Source organism: Garra rufa, chromosome 24 (genome assembly GCF_049309525.1).
Source record: "Garra rufa chromosome 24, GarRuf1.0, whole genome shotgun sequence".
Taxonomy (NCBI): domain Eukaryota; kingdom Metazoa; phylum Chordata; class Actinopteri; order Cypriniformes; family Cyprinidae; genus Garra; species Garra rufa.
Genome location: NC_133384.1, coordinates 26,717,743 through 26,740,663, shown reverse-complemented (window position 1 = coordinate 26,740,663; position 22,921 = coordinate 26,717,743). Strand labels below are relative to the sequence as shown.

Sequence of the window (22,921 nt, the reverse complement as noted above, 5' to 3'; positions counted from 1 at the left end):
ACTGGAGTAGTGATGCTAAAATTTCAGCTTTGAAATCACAGAAGTAAATATATTTTAAAATATATTCAAACAGAAAACTGTTAAATTAAAAGTTTAAAAATATATGTTTTTGCTGTAATTTAGACCAAATAAATGCAGGTCTGGTGACCTGCATTTATTGTTTTTAAAAAACAAAAAAACAATACAAATCTTGTACAGTATATTTTCTGTTTTCACTTTAGTCATTTCATTTTTGTCATTTTTTAATGCCTATATAGTTTTAATTCATTTGTATATTTTAGTTTTTATTTTCCTTTTTTTATTTATTTTACTTCATTAAGTTACTAAACTTACTAAACTAAACTTAAGGTAACTAAACTAACTTGAAAAATATTGCCTTGGCATCTAGACAAAATAAAATATGTTATAAAAAGTTTGTAGATTTAGTTTTAGTAACCATGATGCAGACATGCTTCATAGTTTAGCAACAGGGTTGCAAACCTCATATAAACTGCATTAAAAATTAAACCACCCTGGACCGCAAAACCAGTCTTAAGTAGCACAGGTGTATTTGTAGCAAGAGCCAAAAATACATTGTATGGGTCAAAATTTTCTAATTTTCTTTTATGCCAAAAAATCATCAGGATATTAAATAAAGATCATGTTCCATGAAAATATTTAGTAAATGCCATACCGTAAATATATCAAAACTAAATTTATGATTAGTAATTGCTAAGAATTCATTTGTACAATTTTAAAGGTGATTTTCTCATTATTTAGAGAAAATTAAATGTTCAGATTCCAGATTTTCCAGGCAAACCTTACATTAATGGAAAGCTTATTTATTCAGCTTTCAGACTAAGTATAAATCTGATTGATCACCTGTTCCTGTAAATTCACAAAACATAAGACTGTAGAATTATAATACATTTATTTTTGAGATGATGTACTCATCTAACTGAGAGGATCATTACCAACTATAAAAGTTAGAATAAGTGAAGTTTTACTTTGAATTTGACATTTACGAATACATGAAAACTACCGTAGTGTAGTAAAGCTGGGGGGGGAAAGAGCTTCAAGGTGAGACGTGCAAACTAAAGCGCGCAACTCCTGCGTCCTGCCACTAGAGTTCTCCCACAGCCTGTGACTGTATGTGTGTGTTTACCCCCTCCGAGCTCTCAACTGTGGCCGGGCTCCTCTAACCAACCACAATTCTGACATTTAACTCCGGAAACACAAATGTAACCAGCGCTGCGTTACATCCTAAAGTGATACCGAACGGCGAGGCTTTTGATCAGCTGTCGGACAGCGGTAAGTAAGCGCATAAACCGGCTCGATTTCATGACATTCGCTGCATAGAGGAACAGAAAATCCACTCCCAACTGGTTGGTTTTGTCTAGAAGCGAGGGAGGGATATCAACATGGCGTCCATGTAGCTCACCAACCAACAAGAATGTCTAGGCACCGATGAAGGTTTTCCCTCCATTTGCAATTCGATTATTTTATTAATCGGAATTCCTTGCGGTTTGATTATGTAAAGCCCGTGTCGAAAACAGCTCTCGCGTTTACGATGTCCTCGTGTTTATAGTTTTGCGACTCTAAGACACCCGTTTGTTGTTTCTTTCAGGCACTGTGAGGGAAAAGCAGGACCTGCGCTGGGTTTTATTGATCACTAATATGACAGACAGCTGTCAAAGTCGTCGTGGTTTTGGAAAGGACGTTATTTTAATCGCTTCGTTAATATAATAGTGTTTTAAATGCTTTTACTTGGTGCATTCCAGCACTCGTGTTGAGAATCACATGAGCTGTTGTGGGTTCCCGCAGCCGTCTGCGGGGGTTTTAAAAATGACTGGCAACATTTGGCACGCTGTAACAGTTTAAAGAGAAGTTACGATTGTCACAAAAAACTTATAACGGTGCTGTAGTAACATTTGATCAGGAAGCGATCGGTTCTCATGCTTTCTGCGCATGTATTGCGCAATAAAGCGAACAGGTCTCGCTGGTGACATCAAAACCCCACTCTGAATGATTATGCTAATTAGAAATGTAGACATAAATCAACTAACGTTAATAGCATTAAAAATGACGTAAATGCATGTCTGTCGATTGTTCAAGATATATCAAACCAAAAGATGTTTTATTCGCCACTTCATGGGTGCTGCCATGTTGACGTCACGTGAGCACTGACCAAGTTGCCAGTTATTATAATAATAATAAACAGTGTTTTACTACACTTGGCTTTTAGCCAAGGTGCTTTAAAAGTAATAACAGACAGGCTTTTGTACCTACAGTATTTAGTATTCAAACGTCATGCATCCAGGCCAATAGGAGTCAGTATGACTGCAACAAAACTTAAGTGCACTTGACTTGAAAATTGTTTTACTTTTTCCCCTCATGAATAATGTTATAGAGTGTTTTCTTGATTCGTCATCAATTGGCCATATTGGTGGCACGGAACGTAAACAATGCCACTGAACCAAACAAAACTGCTCATATTTCTGCTGGGAAAAACATTTGGAGTACTGTAGACTGCCAAAAGGTATAACAAATCAAAGAGAAGAGAGCAAAAAGGCATTTGTGGAGGACCAAACTGAACTAGGATTTCCAGGGCAAGAACCTCGACAACATTAACGTTTGTTCAACATTTCCGGTCAGGAAGGTGAAATATTAGGCTACTATCTTAATTAATATTGTTTCTATGTATTGTCACCACTTATTAACTTTAGTTTGTCAAAATATTGCGCCCGTTCCTGCTTACTAAGGCTTCTCCACAGATTTAGCAGATTTCACACGTTTAGACAGTATAAATTATCAGAACAGCGTATTCAGTTGTTCATTAACCGTTGCTGTTGTTTACATCCAAGTATTGCCAATATGGCCGCGCATCCGGGTAACTGACCAAATCGTGATGTACGTGCATTTACGTTATAAATCATTCTACTTCTATTCGTTTCACACATTAAGGTATGTTTATCGAAATGAGAACATTCATCAACCAAGGCTTTATTTACATTATGTAGAAAAGGTGGTTAGATTAATCTTTTAACTTGAAACTATTATTTATCTAATATAACTAATGAGTATGTCTTGTTCCTATTCCTGGAAACTCATTAGAATGCACTTTTAATAATAAACTGCAGTGTACAAGAGTTTCAGCTCTTGGTTCTTTGTAAAACCATCTGGCACTTGATTGTAAAAGCTGTAACTTACAGTATGCACAACAGCAATAAATGTGACAGTCACTTTTATCTGTTCTTCATGCCACATAGAGACCTAAATACTGCAGGCACTTTGCAGAGCGAATACGGCTGAGGGTTTTTATAGAACTGGTTTTGCTTTCTCCATCTCATTTTGACTGTAAATCTCTGCTGTTCTGTAATGATAATGAGAGGAGCTAGATTTAGTTCTTGCTGTTGTCTTTAATATCGTTTGACATGAAAACCCATTCAAAGAGTTTCATAAAAAAGCTTAATGTTTTATAAGGAAGCTTAATTTTTAACCTGGTCTTTTTTTCTTTTCTTTTTTTATAGAAAGATCCTGGAAGAATTTCCACTTTCAGTTTGCATGTGGTTATAGTTGCGGGAGCTCTTTATAAAGAGATCAGAGAGTTTAGAGTCAATTTAGATGGAGACTTAATGATAGTTATGTTAAACTTTGGTGCCATTTGATCTATTGTTTGTCCACAACAATGAGAGGCACACTTAGTTTAGAGAAATGGTGTGTGCTGTAATTTGATTCTGTCTCTGACAAAACTAACAAATATTTGCATTTTGCTACTTTATATACAAACACCTGAGGTCTTTAGTCTGTACTTTGCTTATTGTGGGACTGGGAAGCTTGCATTTTTTGTTCAAGGGCTTGTTCTGGTTGAATTATTCCAGGTTGGAACTGGCCACAATGTCAAGGGTGGTGAAAAAGAGGCAAGCGGACCCCAAGGTGGTTCAATATGTCTGGTCAGCCATTGAAGTCATCCGCAATCAGAAACAAATCGCAAACATGGACAGAATCTCAAAGTAATTGCTTCTTCTTTGTTTACTAATAATATCACTTTATGCATTTGAATTCATGTCTAAGAGATAGCCTTGCTTGTTTTGAATCAGATATTTAAGTCGTGTGTATGGGATGCATCCTAAAGACACAGCAAGGCAGCTAGTTCTGGCTGTGAAAGACGGTTTGGTTGTGGAGACACTCACAGTGGGCTGTAAAGGCTCCAAGGCCGGGATCGAACAGGAGGGATACTGGCTTCCAGGAGACGAGATGGTGAGACATAAACCAGAGCATGTCTATTTTAAACACAACATACTTTAACTACACGCCTCCTATATAAAAATGCTAAAGGTAAACATGGCTTGGGTTTTCTTACACATTAATCAAATGAAATAAAGAGCTCAAAATATAGATACGCTGCTGGCTTCAGCACAGCCATGAGCTTCTGAAGACCATCAGTAAGATTGGTTCCTCAAGTTATATAGACCAAAAAAAATTTGGTTGATAAAGTTCATGACTTTGACACTCAACAGTAAGTTTTTAGCTGTAAACTCCCTCAGTGATGGTAGATGCTGATGTTTCAGTGACTTTGCCAGCACATAGAGACATTCCTCTACTGTGTGAGAGAGCATGTTTGAAGGAAGCACTGTTTGTTTTGGGGGTGTGGCTTACAGCTAGGAATATACACGTCTATCCCAGGCTTCAATATTTAAAAAAAAATCACACATATTTGCTTATTTGTATGCAAGATTTTTTTACATACACTACTATTCAAATGCATGGGTCAGTTTGAAAGAAAGTAAAGATTTTATTAATTTTGATCAACTTTGACTGTAAAGACCAAAGAAGTATTGTTCTTTTGAACTTTTCTTTTCATTCAAGAATCCTGAAATGTAAATCCACAAAAATATTAAGCAGCAAAACTGTTTTCAACATTGATGATAAGAAATAAGCACCAAATCAACATAACATAAAATGATTTCAGAAGGATCATGTGACACTGATGACTGGAGTAATAATGCTGAAAATTCAGCTTTGCGTCACAGGAATTAGTTAAATTTTAAAATATATTCAAGTAGAAATCAGTTGTAACAATATTTCACAATATTACAGTATTTTTGACCAAATACAGTTGAGGTCAAAAGTTTGCATACACCTTGCAGAATCTGCAAAATGTTCATTATTTTATCAAAATAAGAGGGATCATACAAAATGCATGTTGTTTTTTTTATTTAGTACTGAGCTTGAAGATATCCACAAAAAAAATAAAAGTTGAATTTATTAAAATGACCCTGTTCAAACATTTAGATGCACTTTATTCTTAATACTGTGTTGTTACCTGAATCTGAATGATCCACAACAGTTTTTTGTTTAGTGATAATTGTTCACGAGTCCCTTGTTTGTCCTGAACATTTAAACTGCCTGCTGTTCTTCAGAAAAAATCCTTGAGATCCTACAAATTCTTTGGTTTTTCAGCATTTTTGTGAATTTTAACCCTTTCCAACAATAACTGTATGATTTTGAGATCCATCTTTTCACACTAAAGACTAAGAGACTCATATACAACTATTACAGAAAGTTCAAATGCTCACTGATGCTCCAGAAAGACAACAATGCGTTAATAGCCAGGGGTGTAAACTTTTGAACAGAATGAAGATGTACATTTTTCTTATTTTGCCTAAATGTCTTTTTTTTTTTTTCATTTAATACTGCCCTTTAGAAGATGGTTACATGTTTTCCAGAAGACAAAATAAGTGAAATTTACCCTTATTTTCAAATTCAAAAAGATTTCACCTCCTGGCTCTTAATGCATCATGTTTTCTTCTGAAGCATCAGTGAGTGTTTCAGAGTCCCTCAGTTGTCCTCAGTGTAAAAAGATGGATCTCAAAATCATACAGTCATTGTTAAAAAGGGTTTAAATACACAAAAATGCTGAAAAAAAACAAAAAAAAAACAGAATTTGTGGGACCCAAAGGATTTTTCTGAAGAACAGCAGGTAGTTTATGAACTCAGGAACAACTATCATTAAACAAAACATTACGAATTAAGTGCATGTAAGCTTTTTGAACAGGGTAATTTCTTTGGTAAAAAAAAAAAACATTTTGCAGATTCTCCAAGCTGTATGTAAACTTTTGACTTCAACTGTAAATGCAGCACAAGAGACTTCTTTCAAACCCCAAACTTTTAAACACTAGTGTATGTAAAAACAGCATATTTACGAATGTGTTAGCAGTATAGACGAATGTTTATGTTGTTGTGTGCTGCATTCTGGTATTTCTCACACCAAACACCCACCCGCGAGTCCCTTACACGGAGCGCCTGTGGTTAGTTTCAGCCAACCCCAGCTCATAGATTAGGATTTTAAACAATGTTTTTTGGATCACTTGCAATCGCAGGAGCAGATGTCGGAGGGAAGCAAGGTATGTTCACATCCAGTTGCTGTAATTTCTTTATTTAATTAACAAAATAATCTGCCCTTTAGTTAATAGTATGTGTAACCTGCGCATGGTACAGCAGCTGAATTGAAAAACTAAATTAACATTTCAAATTTTCCCTGAAATTTAGAATTAATAATGCATGTTCTATATAACTGCCAATCAAAATATAATGATATTAAACACTATTTGTGGCTATACTGGCTTCAACAGGCTTTGTTTCACTTCAGTGCTGTGCTGTGTGAGGTTTTTGTGAGCCTTGTTTTGTTACTGAATGCTCATTATTAGTGATTTCTCTCTTCTTTAGCCCTCTCTGCCTTCTGAAGCTCTTTTCCAAGATGTGCGTATGCTTCACACATATTAATCTTACATGTTTTCAAATCAAGATGGTGTTTTTGCAAAATTTGTATGTCAGTGTCAAGACCATTTGAGTGTCAACCAGTTTGACCTGTGTTTAAGTTAGCAAGCTGTTTAATAGGGCTAAGACCAGTGTCAGCAGTTAACTTACTTATTCAAGGAAAAGGAAAATTTTTGCACATTCAGAGCTGATTTTTGCATTTTTATATTTACAAGGGCATGTTCTGTACATGCATAAGGTATTTATTTATTAACAGAAATTCTTGATCTGAAAAATTAGAAATCTATATTTGTGACCCTGAACCACAAAACCAGTCATAAGGATCATTTTTTTTAAAGTGAGATTTATACATCATCTGAAAGCTGAATAAATAAGCTTTCCATTGATGTATGATTTGTTAGGACAATATTTGGCCGGGATACAACTATTTGAAAATCTGGAATCTGAGGGTGCCAAAAAAATCAAAATACTTTTAATAAATTGTCTATAAGGTGGTCCAAATGAAGTTCTTAGCGATGCATATTACGAATCAAAAATTAAGTTTTTATATATTTACAGTAGGAAATTTACACAATATCTTCATGGAACATGAACTTTACTCTTTTTCCATTGATTTTTGGCATGAAATCGATCATTTTGACCCATACAATGTATTGTTGGCTATTGCTATAAATACACCCATGCTGCTTATGACTGGTTTTGTGGTCCAGGGTCACATTTGTGAAAATGCATAATTATATTTCTTAAGAAGTGTGAATTTTTGTCACTGTATTAGCATTCTTGCTTCAAAGCCTTGTTAACTTCTTACACTGGTATAGACCTATTTTAAGATGAGAATAAACTATTTACAGACCGTAGCAGCCTTTTCTGAAGTAAAACCTTGGTTAAAGAATGCCGATTTTGTACTGTAACCAGAACAGTAATTACGGTAGAATGTGTCTGGTGTGTGTTGGTGTGTATTGAGGTGTGTGCAGTAGATTAATGATATTTTAGAGGATAGCATTAACATACGGTGAATGTGATCGTGGCATGTGAGAATGTGATTGCTTACCATTTCTTTCAAAGAACATTTAGTCATGTGTAAGGTTTGATTTAAATGGCCATTTGACTGAAAATACAAGGTGGTATTTTCTTTGTTAAATCTGTTGCTTTTATAAGGTCTGAAAGTGTTTAATCCGTGTTAAACAGGCTTTGCTCAGGTTTTAAATCTTTCCTGTGTAAAGCACATTTTGTTCATAAGAATTTCATTTGAATTGAGTAAAAAAAATGGTCATGTAAATTGAACCAAACTGCAAAAATGTAACATGTTTTTGTTACTCTCATGAAAACATATTATACACCTACAATCTTTTGATTAATGTTTGTTACATTGTTATAACTAATCAGTGGGTTTTATATTTTTGCTTTCTTGGTGCTAAAACTAATTATAGAAGAGCAGCCCTCATACTCTGTTTTCTCTTAGCTTCAGATTTTAATTTTAAAAATATCACACACACACTCACTCAAAAATGAAAATTCTGTCATTAATTACTCACACTCATGTTCATCTTCTTTTGTTCATAAACACAAATTAAGATATTTTTGATGAAATCCGAGAGCTTTCAGACCCAGCGTAGACAGTGATGCAACTACAACATTCAAAGCCCAGAAAGGTAGTAAGGACATCATTAAAATAGTCCATGTGTCATCAGTGATTCAACCTTAATTTTATGAAGTTACGGGAGTACTTTTTGTGCACAAAGAAAACAAAAATAATGACTTCATTTAACAATTTCTTCCCTTCCGTGTCTATTGCGTTGACCGTTTTAACGATGTTCTTACTACCTTTCTGGGCCTTGAACGTTGTAGTTGCGTCGCTGTCTATCCAGGGTCAGAAAGCTCTCAGATTTCATCAAAAATATCTTAATTTGTGTTCCGAAGATAAAAAAGGTCTTATGGGTTGGAACGACATGAGGGTGAGTAATTGTTGACAGAATTTAAATTTTGGGGTGAACAATCCCTTTAATAAATAGGTTAGAATATACTTATAAAACCAAATGCATATTAATATACATATAGTATTTTTTGGGCTATGGTCACAATTTAGTAAGAGAAAGAGGGCTGATCTTCCATCTACTTGGTTGAGCTCTTATTTGCAGGTTCTGAAAAGAATAATTGTTCCTGTATCAGTGGTCTTGTTCCCGGGAGCTTGGTGGTGGCCCAGGTGGGCGGGGATGTGCATTACTATACTCTGTGTGTTTTAGGACTGGGAAGCAGAAAGTCATGACTGGTACTGCTTTGAGTGTCACCTTCCTGGGGACGTGATGGAGTGTGACGGCTGTTTCCGTGTCTACCATCTCCGCTGTGTGTCTGAAGACCACCGGCCACGGGACACAACCTCCCACTGGCAATGCGGCATCTGTAGGGTGGGTATAGAGAGACTGTTAGAAAACGAGTAGTTCAGATTGAAAATTTCACCTGAATTAGACATTTTCATAGCCGCTTTAGCTGATATACTTATTATTAAAAAAAAGCCAATAAGTGAATTTAATGAGATTATTAATTAAAACTAGAATGTGTCAGCATATTAGAATGATTTCTGAAGGCACTGGAGTAATGGCTGCTGAAAATTCAGCTTTAAAATATAAATATAAATTTAAAATATATTAAAATACCAATGTTATTTTAAATTGTAATAATATTTTACAATATTACTGTTTTTACTGTATTTTAGATCAAAATGAATGCAGCCTTGGTGAGCATAAGAGCCTTTATAAAACATTTGTATGGTAGTGTGAATTTGAAATGCATGTTTTTGCATTTTAAAGGATTAGTTCACTCCTGAATTAAATTTCCAAATAATTGAATTACCCCTATGTCATCCAAGATGTTCATGTATTTCTTGTTTAGTCGAAAAGAAATTAAGTTTTTTGAGGAAAAAAATCCAGGATTTCTCTCCATATAGTGGACTCTAATGAGGATCAGTGGATTGAAGGTTCAAATTGCAGGTTCATTGCAGCTTTAAATAGCTCTACACAATCCCAGCCAAGAAATAAAGGTCTTATCTAGCAAAACGATGGGTTATTTTCTAACACTGGGTTGGTATTTCCGCCTACGTTAATCATGACCTTTTCAATGTGACTATGTAATGCGTGAAGTCGTAGATGCAGAGCTAGTGTAAGACAAGCATTTGTGGTTTAAAAAGTATACATTTTTTATTTATTTTTATTCAATTACCAATTGTTTCGCTAGATAAGACCCTTATTCCTCAGCTGGGATTGTGTAGAGCCCTTTGAAGCTGCACTATAACTGCAATTTGAACCTTCAACTTGCTGATCCCCATTGAAGTCTGCTATATGGAGAAAATCCTGAAACGTTCTTCTCAAAAACCTTGATTTCTTTTCGACTGAAGACCGAAAGAAACATCTTGGATGACTTGGGGGGTAAGTTGTCAGAAAATGTTAATTCTGCAGTGAACTTATCTTTAAAGAGTATGTTACCTCATGTAATGATGTGGTTATTGAGTCATTTGTTTCTTGTGGTGATGTTTACAAACAGGGCAGTAAAAGGAAGAATTTGAACAAACAGGAAATGACAACATACCTGAAGTTCATTCTTGGACGCATGAAGGAAAGGGTGTGTTTCACACTTTCACTTTTTCCACACTAAATCATGTAGAAATCACAGCTAGCCTTTTCCTCACATGTATTTTCTGTCGAAACGTAAAGAAGATTTCTTCCATCTTATTCCGTCTTTCAGGCTGTGGACCTGCACAAGAAAGGCAAGGAGTCAAAGCAACCCATGTACAGAAGACTGATCCACACACCTCTGGATGTGGATAACATACAAGAGGTATGACCAAACAACAGTAGAAAGTCTTCTGTTTCAAAGTGCATGTTCTCATGTATCTTCTGTTCCTCTACAGAACATCTCAGAGGGGAAATACAAAAGCTTTGAGGAGTTCAGAGCTGACGCTCAGCTTATTGTTCACAACACAGCCATTCTGCACGGAGGTAAGACTTATGAACCACAGCCACGAGTGTGATTTATTAAACGCCATATGCGCACTTCACTCAAGTGTCAACTTGACCAATTCCACATTATCTGTTGACAGTCAACAGCGATCAGACCGAAATTGCAAGACTTCTCTACAATGACACATGCCATGAGGTCAGATCAAGCAAACACTTGGAATTTTAAGCTTGTTTAAGGCACTTGACAAACATAATTAAGCTTTGCTGTTTAGACTTAACAGCTTTCTTCTTATGTTAATGGATAAAAGGTTTTGTGGTCTTTTTGAACACTGAATTGTGCAATTATTTGTTTGTTCCAGCTGAATGAGTTAATGTTGTGCAGGCACTGCTTCTATCTCTCGAACGCACGACCCGACAATTGGTTCTGTTACCCATGTGTAAGCAAAGACGCACACTCATTCCTGCAGATTTACATGTGATTTCTGAGTGTACTTACGGATGTTTGTCTGCGATCAGAGTCCGACTCATGAGCTGGTGTGGGCCAGGATGAAGGGCTTTGGTTATTGGCCGGCCAAGGTGATGCAGAGGGAGGGCAACCAGGTGGATGTTCGGTTCTTTGGTCACCAGCACCAAAGGTAAGCCTCAGGTTACATTACAAACATGAACAGTATTGGATTTAAAATGACAATCATAAGACTTGAGAAGCTTAATCCTAAACTAAACAAGATTATTGACACAGAGCTACAGCTGGGTGTTGTATCAAATATTCACATACATACATACTTGCAATAATTTTGCTATAAAATGATTCAACATTGTGAATATTGATGTTTTTATGTGTTTACTTGACAGTTAAGTTTCTTTAATTATCATTAGACTGGTTTTGCAGTCCTGACTTGTCTTGTGACTTATGACTTATGAAAATTCTGTCATTAATTACTCACCCTCATGTTGTTCCAAACCAATAAGACCTTTGTTCATCTTCAAAACACAAATTAAGATATTTTTTATGAAATCCAAGCTTTCTAACCCTGAATAGACAGCAACTGAAATGTTTTATGGCCCAGAAAGGTAGTAAGGACATAGCTCAAAAAATGTTACGAAGCTACGAGAACACTTTTTGTGCGCATTGAAAACAAAAATAACAGTAAATAATTAATAATTTGTGTTTCAAAGATGAACAATGGCCAATATTACAAAATATAAGGTTAAAAAGTGTATAACTCACTTGAACATAAAAAGCAACGCCAGTAGGTAAATTTACAGCAGGAATCCGTGTCTCTCTTGCCTCCCCTGAGCCGATTGAGTTTTAAAGGGATGGTTCGGAGTAGAATTGACTTCATTGCTATGCACTCCGAAGCCCATCTAAATACCCCATCTGAAGTTTTTTTTACCTTAGTCGAACATTTATGGAGATATTAGAGTTTTTCGAATTGCTTGTAACAGGAGTGAATGGTACATGTGATGTATCTCGTAAATTGCACCACTAAACGTGCAAGTAATCTTACCAAACTTGTGCAGTAGTGTAAATAGGTTATGTACTCACAAAACGCTGCATCGGGACATTTGTAAGTCCACCATGAGTGTTTTAAAAACACGTTTTAGCCGATCCCTACTAGTCGAAAAAACTACAAATGGCGACACATCGACGTCACTTCCCTGGTTTGAAAAAAGCACGTAAAAGTCCTCCTCCTACATCTGTGTGCATGTCAACTTGTAGGAGGACTTTTATGTGCTTTTTTCAAACCAGGGAAGTGACGTCGACGTGTCGCCATTTGTAGTTTTTTCGACTAGTAGTTCTCGGGTAAAACGTGTTTTTAAAACACTCATGGTGGACTTACAAATGTTCTGATGCAGCGTTTTGTGAGTACATAACCTATTTACACTACTGTACAAGTTTGGTAAGATTACTTGCACGTTTAGTGGTGCAATTTACGAGATACATCACATGTACCATTCACTCCTGTTATGCTTCGGAGTGCATAGCAATGAAGTCAATTCTACTCCGAACCATCCCTTTAACAGACCCCCTAAAGCGTGCGGTAAGTTGGTAAGGTGGGGGTAATTGAGAACGAATGGAGGAAAGTCATGTGAGAGAAGGCAATGCCTCCATCGCGATATGATTGGATATGACTTGTTATGATCAGCTGTGATTGGTTCAGGCGGGACTCTTGAGTCGTGTTCGTGCATGTTCCGCGTTTATGAATCAGTCTGAATGAACAAGATGGGACTAATTTAAAAAAAGTAAGTAAACAACTCGCACACTTAGATATAGCCACTTTGTCAAAATAAGATCTAAAATGGCATGAAAACATGATCTGTGGGAACTTTTAGTGAGTAATCAGTTTGGTGAAATTTCAAGTAATTCTCTGTCTGTGACCAATTTTTTCTGAGCTTTGACTGATGATCCAAATAATTCAGAAATGCATGAGATTTGTTGTATTTTGAATATATTTTTCTTTGTAAAAAGCAAAAAGTTGATCATACTAATTTTAAACTTAAGGACTCATTAGTTTGAATATACATTGAACCAAAAACTGTCATAACATCTTAGTTAATAATTCAGTACACTTTATTTCTGACAAACAGTCTAATGTTTTGGTAGTGATAGTAATGCTTTGATGGTGACCACATCACATTACAGAATTTTAACTTGCAAACTAAAACACTACTAAGGCATACTTAAAAACTAAAACGATTGCATAACTGTACTAAAATTGAGTTTATTTCCCCCAAATATGAGGATTATGTGTTCCCTTTTGTCACTACCGAAACAATGATGACATGTTTTGGTCGTGACTGTTTCAGTAGTTACAATTTTATGGGATTACATCCCAAAAAAAAAACAAAGATGTCACTATCGAAACTCCACCAAATGTTTCGGTAATGACAATTTTAGATACTTTTTAACCTACTGGATACTTTTGAACACTATTGAAAAGTAACAAATAAAAACTAAATGTTATAGAATAACTCACAAAAAAGTGTACTTAATTGCAGAAAGAAAGATGTTTGGTAGTGGCATTCCTTGAAGTTACACCAGATTTTTCAGACTTTTGAACACATTTACCTCAAAATGATGGGACCTGTCCACTTACACCTTGTAGCCATTAGAGAGAGTGACACATGAATATTTCCTGATCATAAATGTAGAGGTGTAAGTTAAAATCAATCTCAGCCTATGGACTAAAACATGAAACTAATGACATGAAAATGTGGGAAATATTATTTTTTTTTGAACTTCACTTTTTAAAAGAATCACAACGATACTTTTGAAAACTAATTTGGATTTTTTTTTTTTTTTTTTTAATTATTTCAAGATAATTTTCATAAGTTGAAATTTAGGGGTTGGGGTTCGGGACAGCCACCTCCTAATTGAAAGTACCAACTAAATGAGGATTTTAAATATATTAAGCTTACTAATATTTTAAATATTATTGTGGGTTTCAATAGATAATAGGATCTTAGTCAACATCTAAGATTTTAATACTTAAATTACTTTTTTAAAATGTGTGTTTTGGTTGTGGGACAGCAGTTTGCACCGATTCTGTAGAATGGCCCATATTCATGGGTACCAAAGACGTCACTTCCGCTATGCTTGCCGCCATATTTGTGTCCGGTATGGCAACAGACACAGCGCATCTAAATGAGATTTAATAAACTGAAATAAGAAATTACTTTTTACTACTACTTCCCACACTGTGTATTTGACTTGACTGTATGTTTAGGACAAAAAGCGTAAATTATTGTGAACGTAGTCGCTTGATGAAGGCTTTAAGATTTCGGCAATTAGTTTTGGCGAATGCAAAAAAATGTGATTATTGAGCATAAGCCCAACATCCAGCAAGCTAAGAAAACATAAAATATACCTGAGGGAAGACGTCTTTCACGTCTTGTGTATTCCTCAACCTGGATCTCATTATTGAAGCACAAATTCAAGCACCAAAAGCATTAGATTTCTTTATTTAAAATATGCATTTTTATTCATTCAAGCTATATGACTGCAATAACATTTTAGTTGAATTTAGTTTAGTTTATTACACCACTTGTGCAGCCAGTCACAATGGTATCATTTACTCGGGACGATGGTTTGTGTGCCATTTTTGTATGACAAATAATTTTTAGAGTAATTGTACATAAATAGTTTTAGCTAAACAAATATGATTATTTTTGAGAACCTTTTTACATGTATATACTTTACTGAGTTGCAATGACGAACGCTATGTAGTACAATAGTTTAGAGTTTATTATTTACTTTTCATATTCACTAAACTCTGCATATTCTAAAACACCTTCAACTATAAAACACTCTTGCTCTTAAGCCACACTGAAACAAATAACTTACGGCATCTGGATGTACTGTAAGTCACTATTCTCTGCATTAGCACTGTTTTGAACTTGCTGTTCGAATGCTTTCTTGTTCACTAAATCCTTGGATGTAGGAATTGATCGGTTCAAAATGATGTAATCGCAAAAAAATGCTGCTTTTCATTTTAAGGCATTATGTTTGTTATGATGTACTGATTCAATAATTAATTATTATTCCACTACTCTTATTGTGCCGAAAAAGCACCCTTGCTGTGAAAAGCACCTGCGTGAATGACAGAGGTACGCTAAAGGCTATGTGCATACCGATCCACTTCAAGCACTGCTGAGATCTAATAAAACTGTAGTTAGGTTTTTTTCTGATGACTGTTGTTACAGCTAACAGAACAACATATCCTGGGCATATTGTATACTTGTTGTGAACATTCTGGGAGTTTTGTTGATCTTCCTCTGGTAGTTGGGGCTGCTGTGACCATAGACTGAAACAGGTAGCGCGGACACAAAAATGGCGGCGATAAAGCACAGTGACGTCACATGGTCCCTATGGATATGTGTGTATTTGTCTGTCAGAAGTCCAAAAAGTATGTGAATTTTGTATCACCCAGCCCTACTGACAGCTAGTTTTGACTCACCCAATTGTAGACCTGTTGTAAACCTGAATGTGGGCAAACTAGCTTGTGAAACTAGCAGGCTCGTGTCTGTTTTGCTGCAGGGCATGGATTCCTTCCGACAACATCCAGGAGATCACAGTGAATGTGCAGCAGCTGCAGGTGAAGCGCAGCTCGGGGTGGAAGAAGGCGTGTGATGAGCTGGAGCTCCACCAGCGGTTCCAGCGGGAGGGCCGTACCTGGAAGGGGAAGCTGGAAGAGAAACATGACAGGTCGGAAAGACAGGAAGACAGACAGGAAGAGGCGGAATCAAGTATCTCCTCCACATCCAACGAACAGGTGAGCACTTTGGTGCCACAAATCACATTTCATTTTTAAATAAGCAAGATTGGCTTTGCTTTACTTAATGTCTTGGTCTCTCATGTTGTTGACAGTCGAAAGGCAACCAAGAGCCCAAAGCTAAAAAGAGCCGCCGTTCCCAAGTCCCCGAGCCCAAAGAAGAGGTTTGTAATGTGATGAGTTTATTAAATGAGATATTGTACAGAGTTCACGTCACCTTTACCATCTCCTTTTGTTAATATCAGGAACCAGAGCCTGAGATGGAAGCCGTCAGCTCAAGTCAAGAGATCCCAACAGCTGTTCCACATCAACCAGAACGTATGTCTGTCTCGACCCAGACCAAAAAGTCTAACTCGCCTTCTTCCTCTTCCTCACCGGCTCCTCGCATGGTACACCGAGGCACTCAGACGGTCAACGAGGGCAGCTGCCAAAACATGTGCCATGACAAATACACCAAGATCTTCAGCGACGTCAAAGAAATGATGAAAGCGGAGAACAAACGGGAAACCGAACGCGTCCTGAAAGAGGCTCTGGACAAGGTGAGGAACGTTCTTTCATTTTGGACTAACATTTGGCTCCCTCTTGTGGCCACATACAAAGATGCCCCTTTTTTTCCAAGAAAGCCACTCTGTTGGTGGAAAAGGGGGGAAATGCAGCAAACTCAGCAATGTGGTCGTCCTTACAGTTGCGAGCAGAGATGGAGGAAGAGAAGAGGCAGGCTGTGAGCAAAGCAGTGTCCAGCACGCAAGCTGAGATGGAGAGAAAGTGCAAACAGGTGAAGGATAAGTGCAAAGAGGAGCTTATGGAGGAGATGAAGAAGATGGTAGCTCAGCATAAACAACTTCTTTCCCAGACCAAGAAGAAGCAGTGGGTGAGTGAACTTTTAGGTGTTTAGAACCACCAGACAGTCAAATCACATTATATTTTGGAACAGAAAAGATACATGAAAACAAATACAAGCTTTTAGTATGAGAAACCATACTGAATAGCTGTCAAGACTATGAAAATACACATTACATTTTTATAGATTTTTAAAATATTACATAATATTTTTGTGAATATATTAATGATATACCCAATTTAAAAAGTATACTTAAGTTTGGGTCCACTTTGACACATGATTTTATTCAGATATTCTTTATCTAGGATGTAGATTTTTCTCATAAATACTTATAAAACAATTATAAAAATATATTTTACAAATCACACATGCCTTTGGGACTGAATTTTGCTAATAAACATGAATATGCACCCCTACTAATGAACCATTGCAGCATGATAAAATATAATTTATATTTAGTTTAAAAACATTCCAGAGTAATGTTATTTAGTTAGAAAATAAATATGTACACTACCAGTCAAAAGTTTTTTTTTTTTTGTTTTTTTTAAGAATCCTCTTCTGCTCACCAGGCCTGCATTTATTTGATCCAAAATACAATCTGAAACATTTTTAATATTTAAAAATGTAAGTAAAGTAATGATGCTTAAAATTCAGCTTTGAAATCACAGGAATACATTACATTTTTAAAATATAAAAAATACAAATTTTAAAATGAGATACAATAACGTTTGTATAAAAAAATAACTGTTTTATAATCTTCTGTTACAGATTTTAAATGCATTGTAATGGTTTATTATGACTAAAATAGTGTTGGAATCAGGTAAATTTCATTCCTATGTGACTCACGATCTGTTGAAGAGCATCCCCTGGCAGCTTCTTCAGAATTTCAATTTCATTATTTTTCTATATAGAATTTTTTTCCCCCCCAGAAGCCCTAATTTGCCCACCATGTTGTTGTATTTACAGTCTATTTATAGCTTCTACGTGTTGCTAGGAGATGAGAAATTGTTCTCCAACATATTACTCACCTGAACTCTGAAATTGTCTTCTGAGAAATGTTGCAGCTCTGAGGGCAGAATTAGGAAATGAAGAACAATTATTGCTAGAGTCAATAATGTTATATTGGGCTGTGTATATTCCTCTGCAGATGAACTGAGTCAAATTTAGTTGGTTAACCTGAATAATGACACATTATAAAGAAAACTATCATCACCTGTAATTGTGTTGCTCTCAGTTCGGTTCTGAAACAATATCTTGCGTTTAGGCAACCACGATTTTGTCCATTAGAATGTGATATCGTTATAATTTTTGTAAAACACGGATAAAAAAAAAAGCAGGACGAGTTATTATTAAAACTAGTTGATAAAAGTGCATTACATCACTCGGACGCTAACAGGAAGCGTTCTGCTAGACTGCCTCATTCAACGCTTGTTTGAACAGTTGAAATTCCCCAAATTATTTCAAAATGTCAGTCTTGGCGAGTATTCACGTAAACACAACTTACGTCTTATAAAGCTGTAGTAGTTCATAACTTGTGGCGCTCTAGTACATAAACAGAACTGCATGCGTCTTGCGGACGAACATTGTAGCCGGAGCTACTTCTCTCCGCTTATGTCTATGACGAGTCACGCAGGTACTGGGCTACTCCGCAGCGGTTTCTACCAGAACCAGTCTAAAATAGTCCGAATATAAAAACGTATTATAGGTGTACCGTAGTGATTTAGAATAAGCCAAAAGCACGGTTTGGAAAATGGATTCATGATTCACTTATTTTGTACATTTTGACTTCTATGGTGCTCCCGAGTTTGAACTTCCAACAAAAGCACAAAATCGCACATAACTCCTAAACCGTCAGTCGCAAACTCAAGTGTCCTGTGCAAAACTTTCGGGTATTTTGCATTTTTTGAAAAAACAACTTTTGCGAACTAGTCCTATAGGTTTTTTTGCCTGATTGGAACCAAACCAGTGGAGAAAGATTCTCTGGAGAGTGAATGGCAATAATTATCAAAACAAGTTGAACTTTCGACTTACCATCACAAAGGGGTGCCAAAATGTTAGAAAGCAGTAGGACCACTTTTAGTAAAATGCTCCTGAACGTAGAGATATCTTCGCCAAAAGCTAAATCTGAGGTCAAATGAAAAAAATTGCAGAGCTTGGCGTTATTAGAGGGGGAAAAAAAAGCAAAATGGCTATAACTGCACAACCATTTGTCCTTTCAACGTGAAGATTGAGTGTGCATGGTCTTGGTCCAAAGTGCCACAAGTGTCTAAGGACATTTGCGTATCTTAAAAAACATGGCCACTATTGGTGGACGAAGTTTGAGTACCTTTTAGACAAGGTTATCAGAGGCCGATTAGATTGAAACTTGGTGGGCCTGTTCGACTCGCAGCCCCAAAGGTCTGAGAGAAATTTTAAGGAAATAGAAATTTCAAGGTCATAAACGATTGTAGGTTGAATGGTTTTTCGGACATAACCGCAATATTCGTATCATACGATAGAAATCCTCATTCCGAACCACTGCTGTCAATCAAATCGTTTGGTAAATATTTAAGATGTCAAAAACCTACTTTTGCGAACTAGTCCTAGGTTATTTGCTCAATATGGAAAAACTGCAGTACAATTCTCTGGACTCTCTAAGTCAATTATCAAAAAAATGGAAATTTACCCTTTGGGAGGCTCGTTTAGAAAAGGGGCCTGTCCAAATTTACCCAAAATCCTACAAAGCCTAACTTCACGAGACCTGGTAAACACATGAGGCAGGTGGTTCTAAACAAGTATGCAAAGTTTTAAGGAGATCGGACCACAGCTGGCACTATAACGGTTAAAAAGGCCTCAGAAGCATGGTATTTTGATGGTAAATGACTGGGATTTGCCAAAAATGCTTTAATCATTAATTTAAGTGGGTACAGCCTTGCTAAACAATATGTAATGTATTTTCTCTTATATGCTTATGCCTTAAACCCTGGTAATCACTGCTTGCAGCTATATTTTTAATATGGTTTATAGAGCAAACCGATTTACCGTTTACTGCATGCTGTTATTCTCATTATTTCCTTATAGCGGCTATTGAACCAGAAGTCTCGCCTATAGACTTACTTCTGCATTATCTTTGAGGATAGTGTTCTCGTAAACTTTTCCAAAACTCACTTTTAGCAGATAAACTCACTTAAAATTTAGTCTTTCTACTGGGAAATCAAACCAAAGATAGCCACGATGACTCATGCAAACATCCTTTTTCAACAGCAAACGCACCAAGAAGACTCTTGATCAATGAGTATATTTTACTTGACAAAACTCTTGTGTGCAAGTTTCAGTTGTTTTCTTTATTCTGTCTTTTAGTGTTATAACTGTGAAGAAGAGGCGATGTACCACTGCTGCTGGAACACGTCGTACTGCTCCATCAAATGTCAACAGGAGCACTGGCACGCCGATCACAAACGGACCTGCCGCCGGAAGAGATGAGCTGCAGCTGGCCACGCCCCTCCTCTCGACTCCACCCATCCACGAGCTACGCTATTGGATAGATTTTAACGCTCACCACCCTCCTCCTGCCCATGGATTTGTGATTTTTAGCCAGCATTTTAATACCCCAGCTCCTAGGACACTTCTACCAGAACATTTTACCGAGTTGCGGTGAACGCTTACAGCGCGGGATTTCACGGAGATCCTCACGGAGACGGTTTTATGTTTGGATTTTAATGGTATCTCTTGCGTATCCCTTGTTTTTACCCTTTTATTTGCTGTACGACAGAAATCAGCCTTGCTTGCATACAGACTAGCTGAAATGTGAAGTACTAGTAATCTTTTTAAACACCTAATCTGAAGCTATGTAGATATTTGACTTTTTTATATAAGCGAATCATGTCAGCCTCCTGCATTGAGTGAAGTTGGTGCTTTTAAACTCGACGGTTGGTTTTTAATCCGTGGTTGTGATGTCCTTTTTTTTTTTTCTTTTTTTTTTTCCTTTGGGAACAGGGTTTAAAGATGGCAGGTCATTTCTGTCTGAATGATACAATCTTCCAATAATGAATATGCACATATTTGAAATAGGCCTTTTAATTTTTAACGTCAAAACTAAATTATGTGCTAATTTCGGGGTCTGTTTCTGTAGCTTAAGTGTACTAAATCTTTGCCGAGTGGGATCTTAAGAGAGGACTATTACCAGTGCTCCCAGATGGACTGAAAAACCTGATTTCATATGGCAAAATTTAATCAGACTTAAGATTGTACAGAGATCAGTGTAAATTAAACAATCAGAAATTATCGCTCATAGGGTTTTATCATTAAGAATGACCTTTCATGGCACTTTTTGACTTAAGAGAGAAGTTTGAGAAGTTCACTTCCAGAACAAACATTAACAGATAATTTACTCACCCCCTTGTCATCCAAGATGTTCATGTATTTCTTTCTTCAGTCGTTAAGAAATTGTTTTTTGAGGGAAAACATTTCAGGAATGTTCTCCATATAGTGGACTCTATGGTGCCCACAAGTTTGAACTTCCCAAATGCAGTTCAAAAGGCTCTTAATGATCCCAGCTGAGGAAGAATGGTCTTATCTAGCAATGTGAAAAATTACAATTTATATACTGTTTAACCACAAATGCTTGACTTTTCTAGCTCTTTGTGTATTCCGGTTCGAGACAGTTAGGGTCGATAGTGTCAAAAAACTCCCATCTCATTTTCTCCTCCAACTTCAAAATTGTCCAACATCGCTGTTCTACTTTTGTTTTGTAAAGGGCATTTTATCTTCTTTGCATGTTCACTTTGTAAACACTTTGGTCGGTACTTCTGCCACGATGTAGGGCAATTTTAAAGTTGGAGGAGAAAATATGGAAGTTTTCGACCTTCTTGAACGGGAATACACAGAGTACATGCAGAGTTAGACAAGATGAGCATTTGATGTTCAAAAGCATATAAATTATCCATTTTGTTTTAGCAAATAACCAATCGTTTTACTAGATAAGACCCTTCTTCCTCGTTTGGGATTATTTAGAGCCCTTTGAAACTGCATTTTGGAAGTTCAAACTCACTGGCACCATCGAAGTTCACTACCTTATAATTTCTTTGTGACTGAAGAAAGAAAGACATGAACGTCTTGGATGACAAGGGGTGAGTAAATTATCTGTAAATTTTTGTTCTGAAAGTGAACTTCTATCGTTTGCACACCCTCAAGTTGTTAAAACCTGTATGGCTTCTTAAATGCTGCTCAGTGTACTTGGTCCCCATTCACTTTCATTGTATGGAAAAGAGCAGCACGGACACTCATCTAAACATCTCCCTTAGTGTTTTTTGCAAAAACATCACTTAAACAGGTTTGGAGCAACATGAGGGTGAGTGAATGATAAAATTAGAAATTTAGGTGAATTATTATTGCAATAAAAAGTTTAAGATCTATCTTAATAGAGAGTTTTGGAGATTGTCTATGTTGACCGGGAGAACCAATCAGCTGAAGGATGTAAGGGGAATGTGAGGTCCTTCTCTAGTGTTTTTGCACAGATGCATATCTGCGCGAACCTGTTTTTCTCTGACGTTCTGGATGCGTCTTAAATCACATCTTTTTCTCTCTCGCTCCCTCCCTTCCCAACCTAACTGTTGCACTACATGTAAATACCTGTTTGCCGCTAACCGTGACTGATGACGTTTGCACGTTAGCATATGTACATTTCATGAACACATTAACTATGTATTTGATAAAGTCGATCTGGAAAAAAAATATTTGTGATATACAGTAATATGTTCCATTCCAGTGTGCATGAAACCAGGTCGTGTGTACCTTATTTTGGGCTCTGTTAATCTACGTGTCATCGGTGATGCAGTATGTCTCCTTTTTGGTTTTCTAGGGTAATTTGACACCACTTTGTAATTGCAAGTAACCCTTTTTAAAATTTGTTTTTTAACTTATATTTATGCGGACGGAATAATGACTACTGAGAATTTCCGAACACCCAGCGAGTCTGCTATACAAACACCTGTCTTTCATGTGCATACGAATTCAAATGTGGTGTAAACGTTTCCCCCTCTCTTGCATTACATTATGTAATAGTACTATGTATAAATAAAACAATCAACCGGTCGTAGCTTCGCTACTCTTTTTGT

General features: G+C 36.5%; 1 protein-coding gene across 3 annotated transcripts; it reads left to right on the top strand.

Moving 5' to 3' along the window:
- Positions 1–1,135: 1,135 nt before the first annotated feature.
- On the top strand, positions 1,136–22,902 carry zmynd11 (zinc finger, MYND-type containing 11). 3 transcript variants are annotated; one of them, XM_073830903.1, is made up of 17 exons: positions 1,136–1,290; positions 3,861–3,992; positions 4,080–4,239; positions 6,363–6,386; positions 6,709–6,741; positions 9,003–9,164; positions 10,297–10,374; positions 10,498–10,590; positions 10,664–10,751; positions 10,853–10,908; positions 11,072–11,149; positions 11,229–11,347; positions 15,751–15,985; positions 16,081–16,149; positions 16,231–16,524; positions 16,671–16,856; positions 20,166–22,902. In XM_073830903.1, the coding sequence occupies exons 2-17, from the start codon at positions 3,877–3,879 to the stop codon at positions 20,286–20,288; spliced, it is 1,914 nt and encodes a 637-aa protein (XP_073687004.1). In that variant the 5' UTR covers positions 1,136–1,290; positions 3,861–3,876; the 3' UTR covers positions 20,289–22,902. The 3 variants fall into 3 exon arrangements, with proteins under 3 accessions (XP_073687004.1, XP_073687005.1, XP_073687006.1); XM_073830904.1 differs by lacking the exon at positions 6,709–6,741; XM_073830905.1 differs by lacking the exons at positions 6,363–6,386; positions 6,709–6,741.
- Positions 22,903–22,921: the final 19 nt, after the last annotated feature.

Bases quoted from the DNA above. Each gene is read 5' to 3' on its own strand.
- zmynd11 (XM_073830903.1), top strand. From the start codon at position 3,877: ATGTCAAGGGTGGTGAAAAAGAGGCAAGCGGACCCCAAGGTGGTTCAA. The intron at 3,993-4,079 runs GTAATTGCTTCT...GTTTTGAATCAG, and splicing joins AACATGGACAGAATCTCAAA to ATATTTAAGTCGTGTGTATG. The intron at 10,375-10,497 runs GTGTGTTTCACA...TCCGTCTTTCAG, and splicing joins TTGGACGCATGAAGGAAAGG to GCTGTGGACCTGCACAAGAA.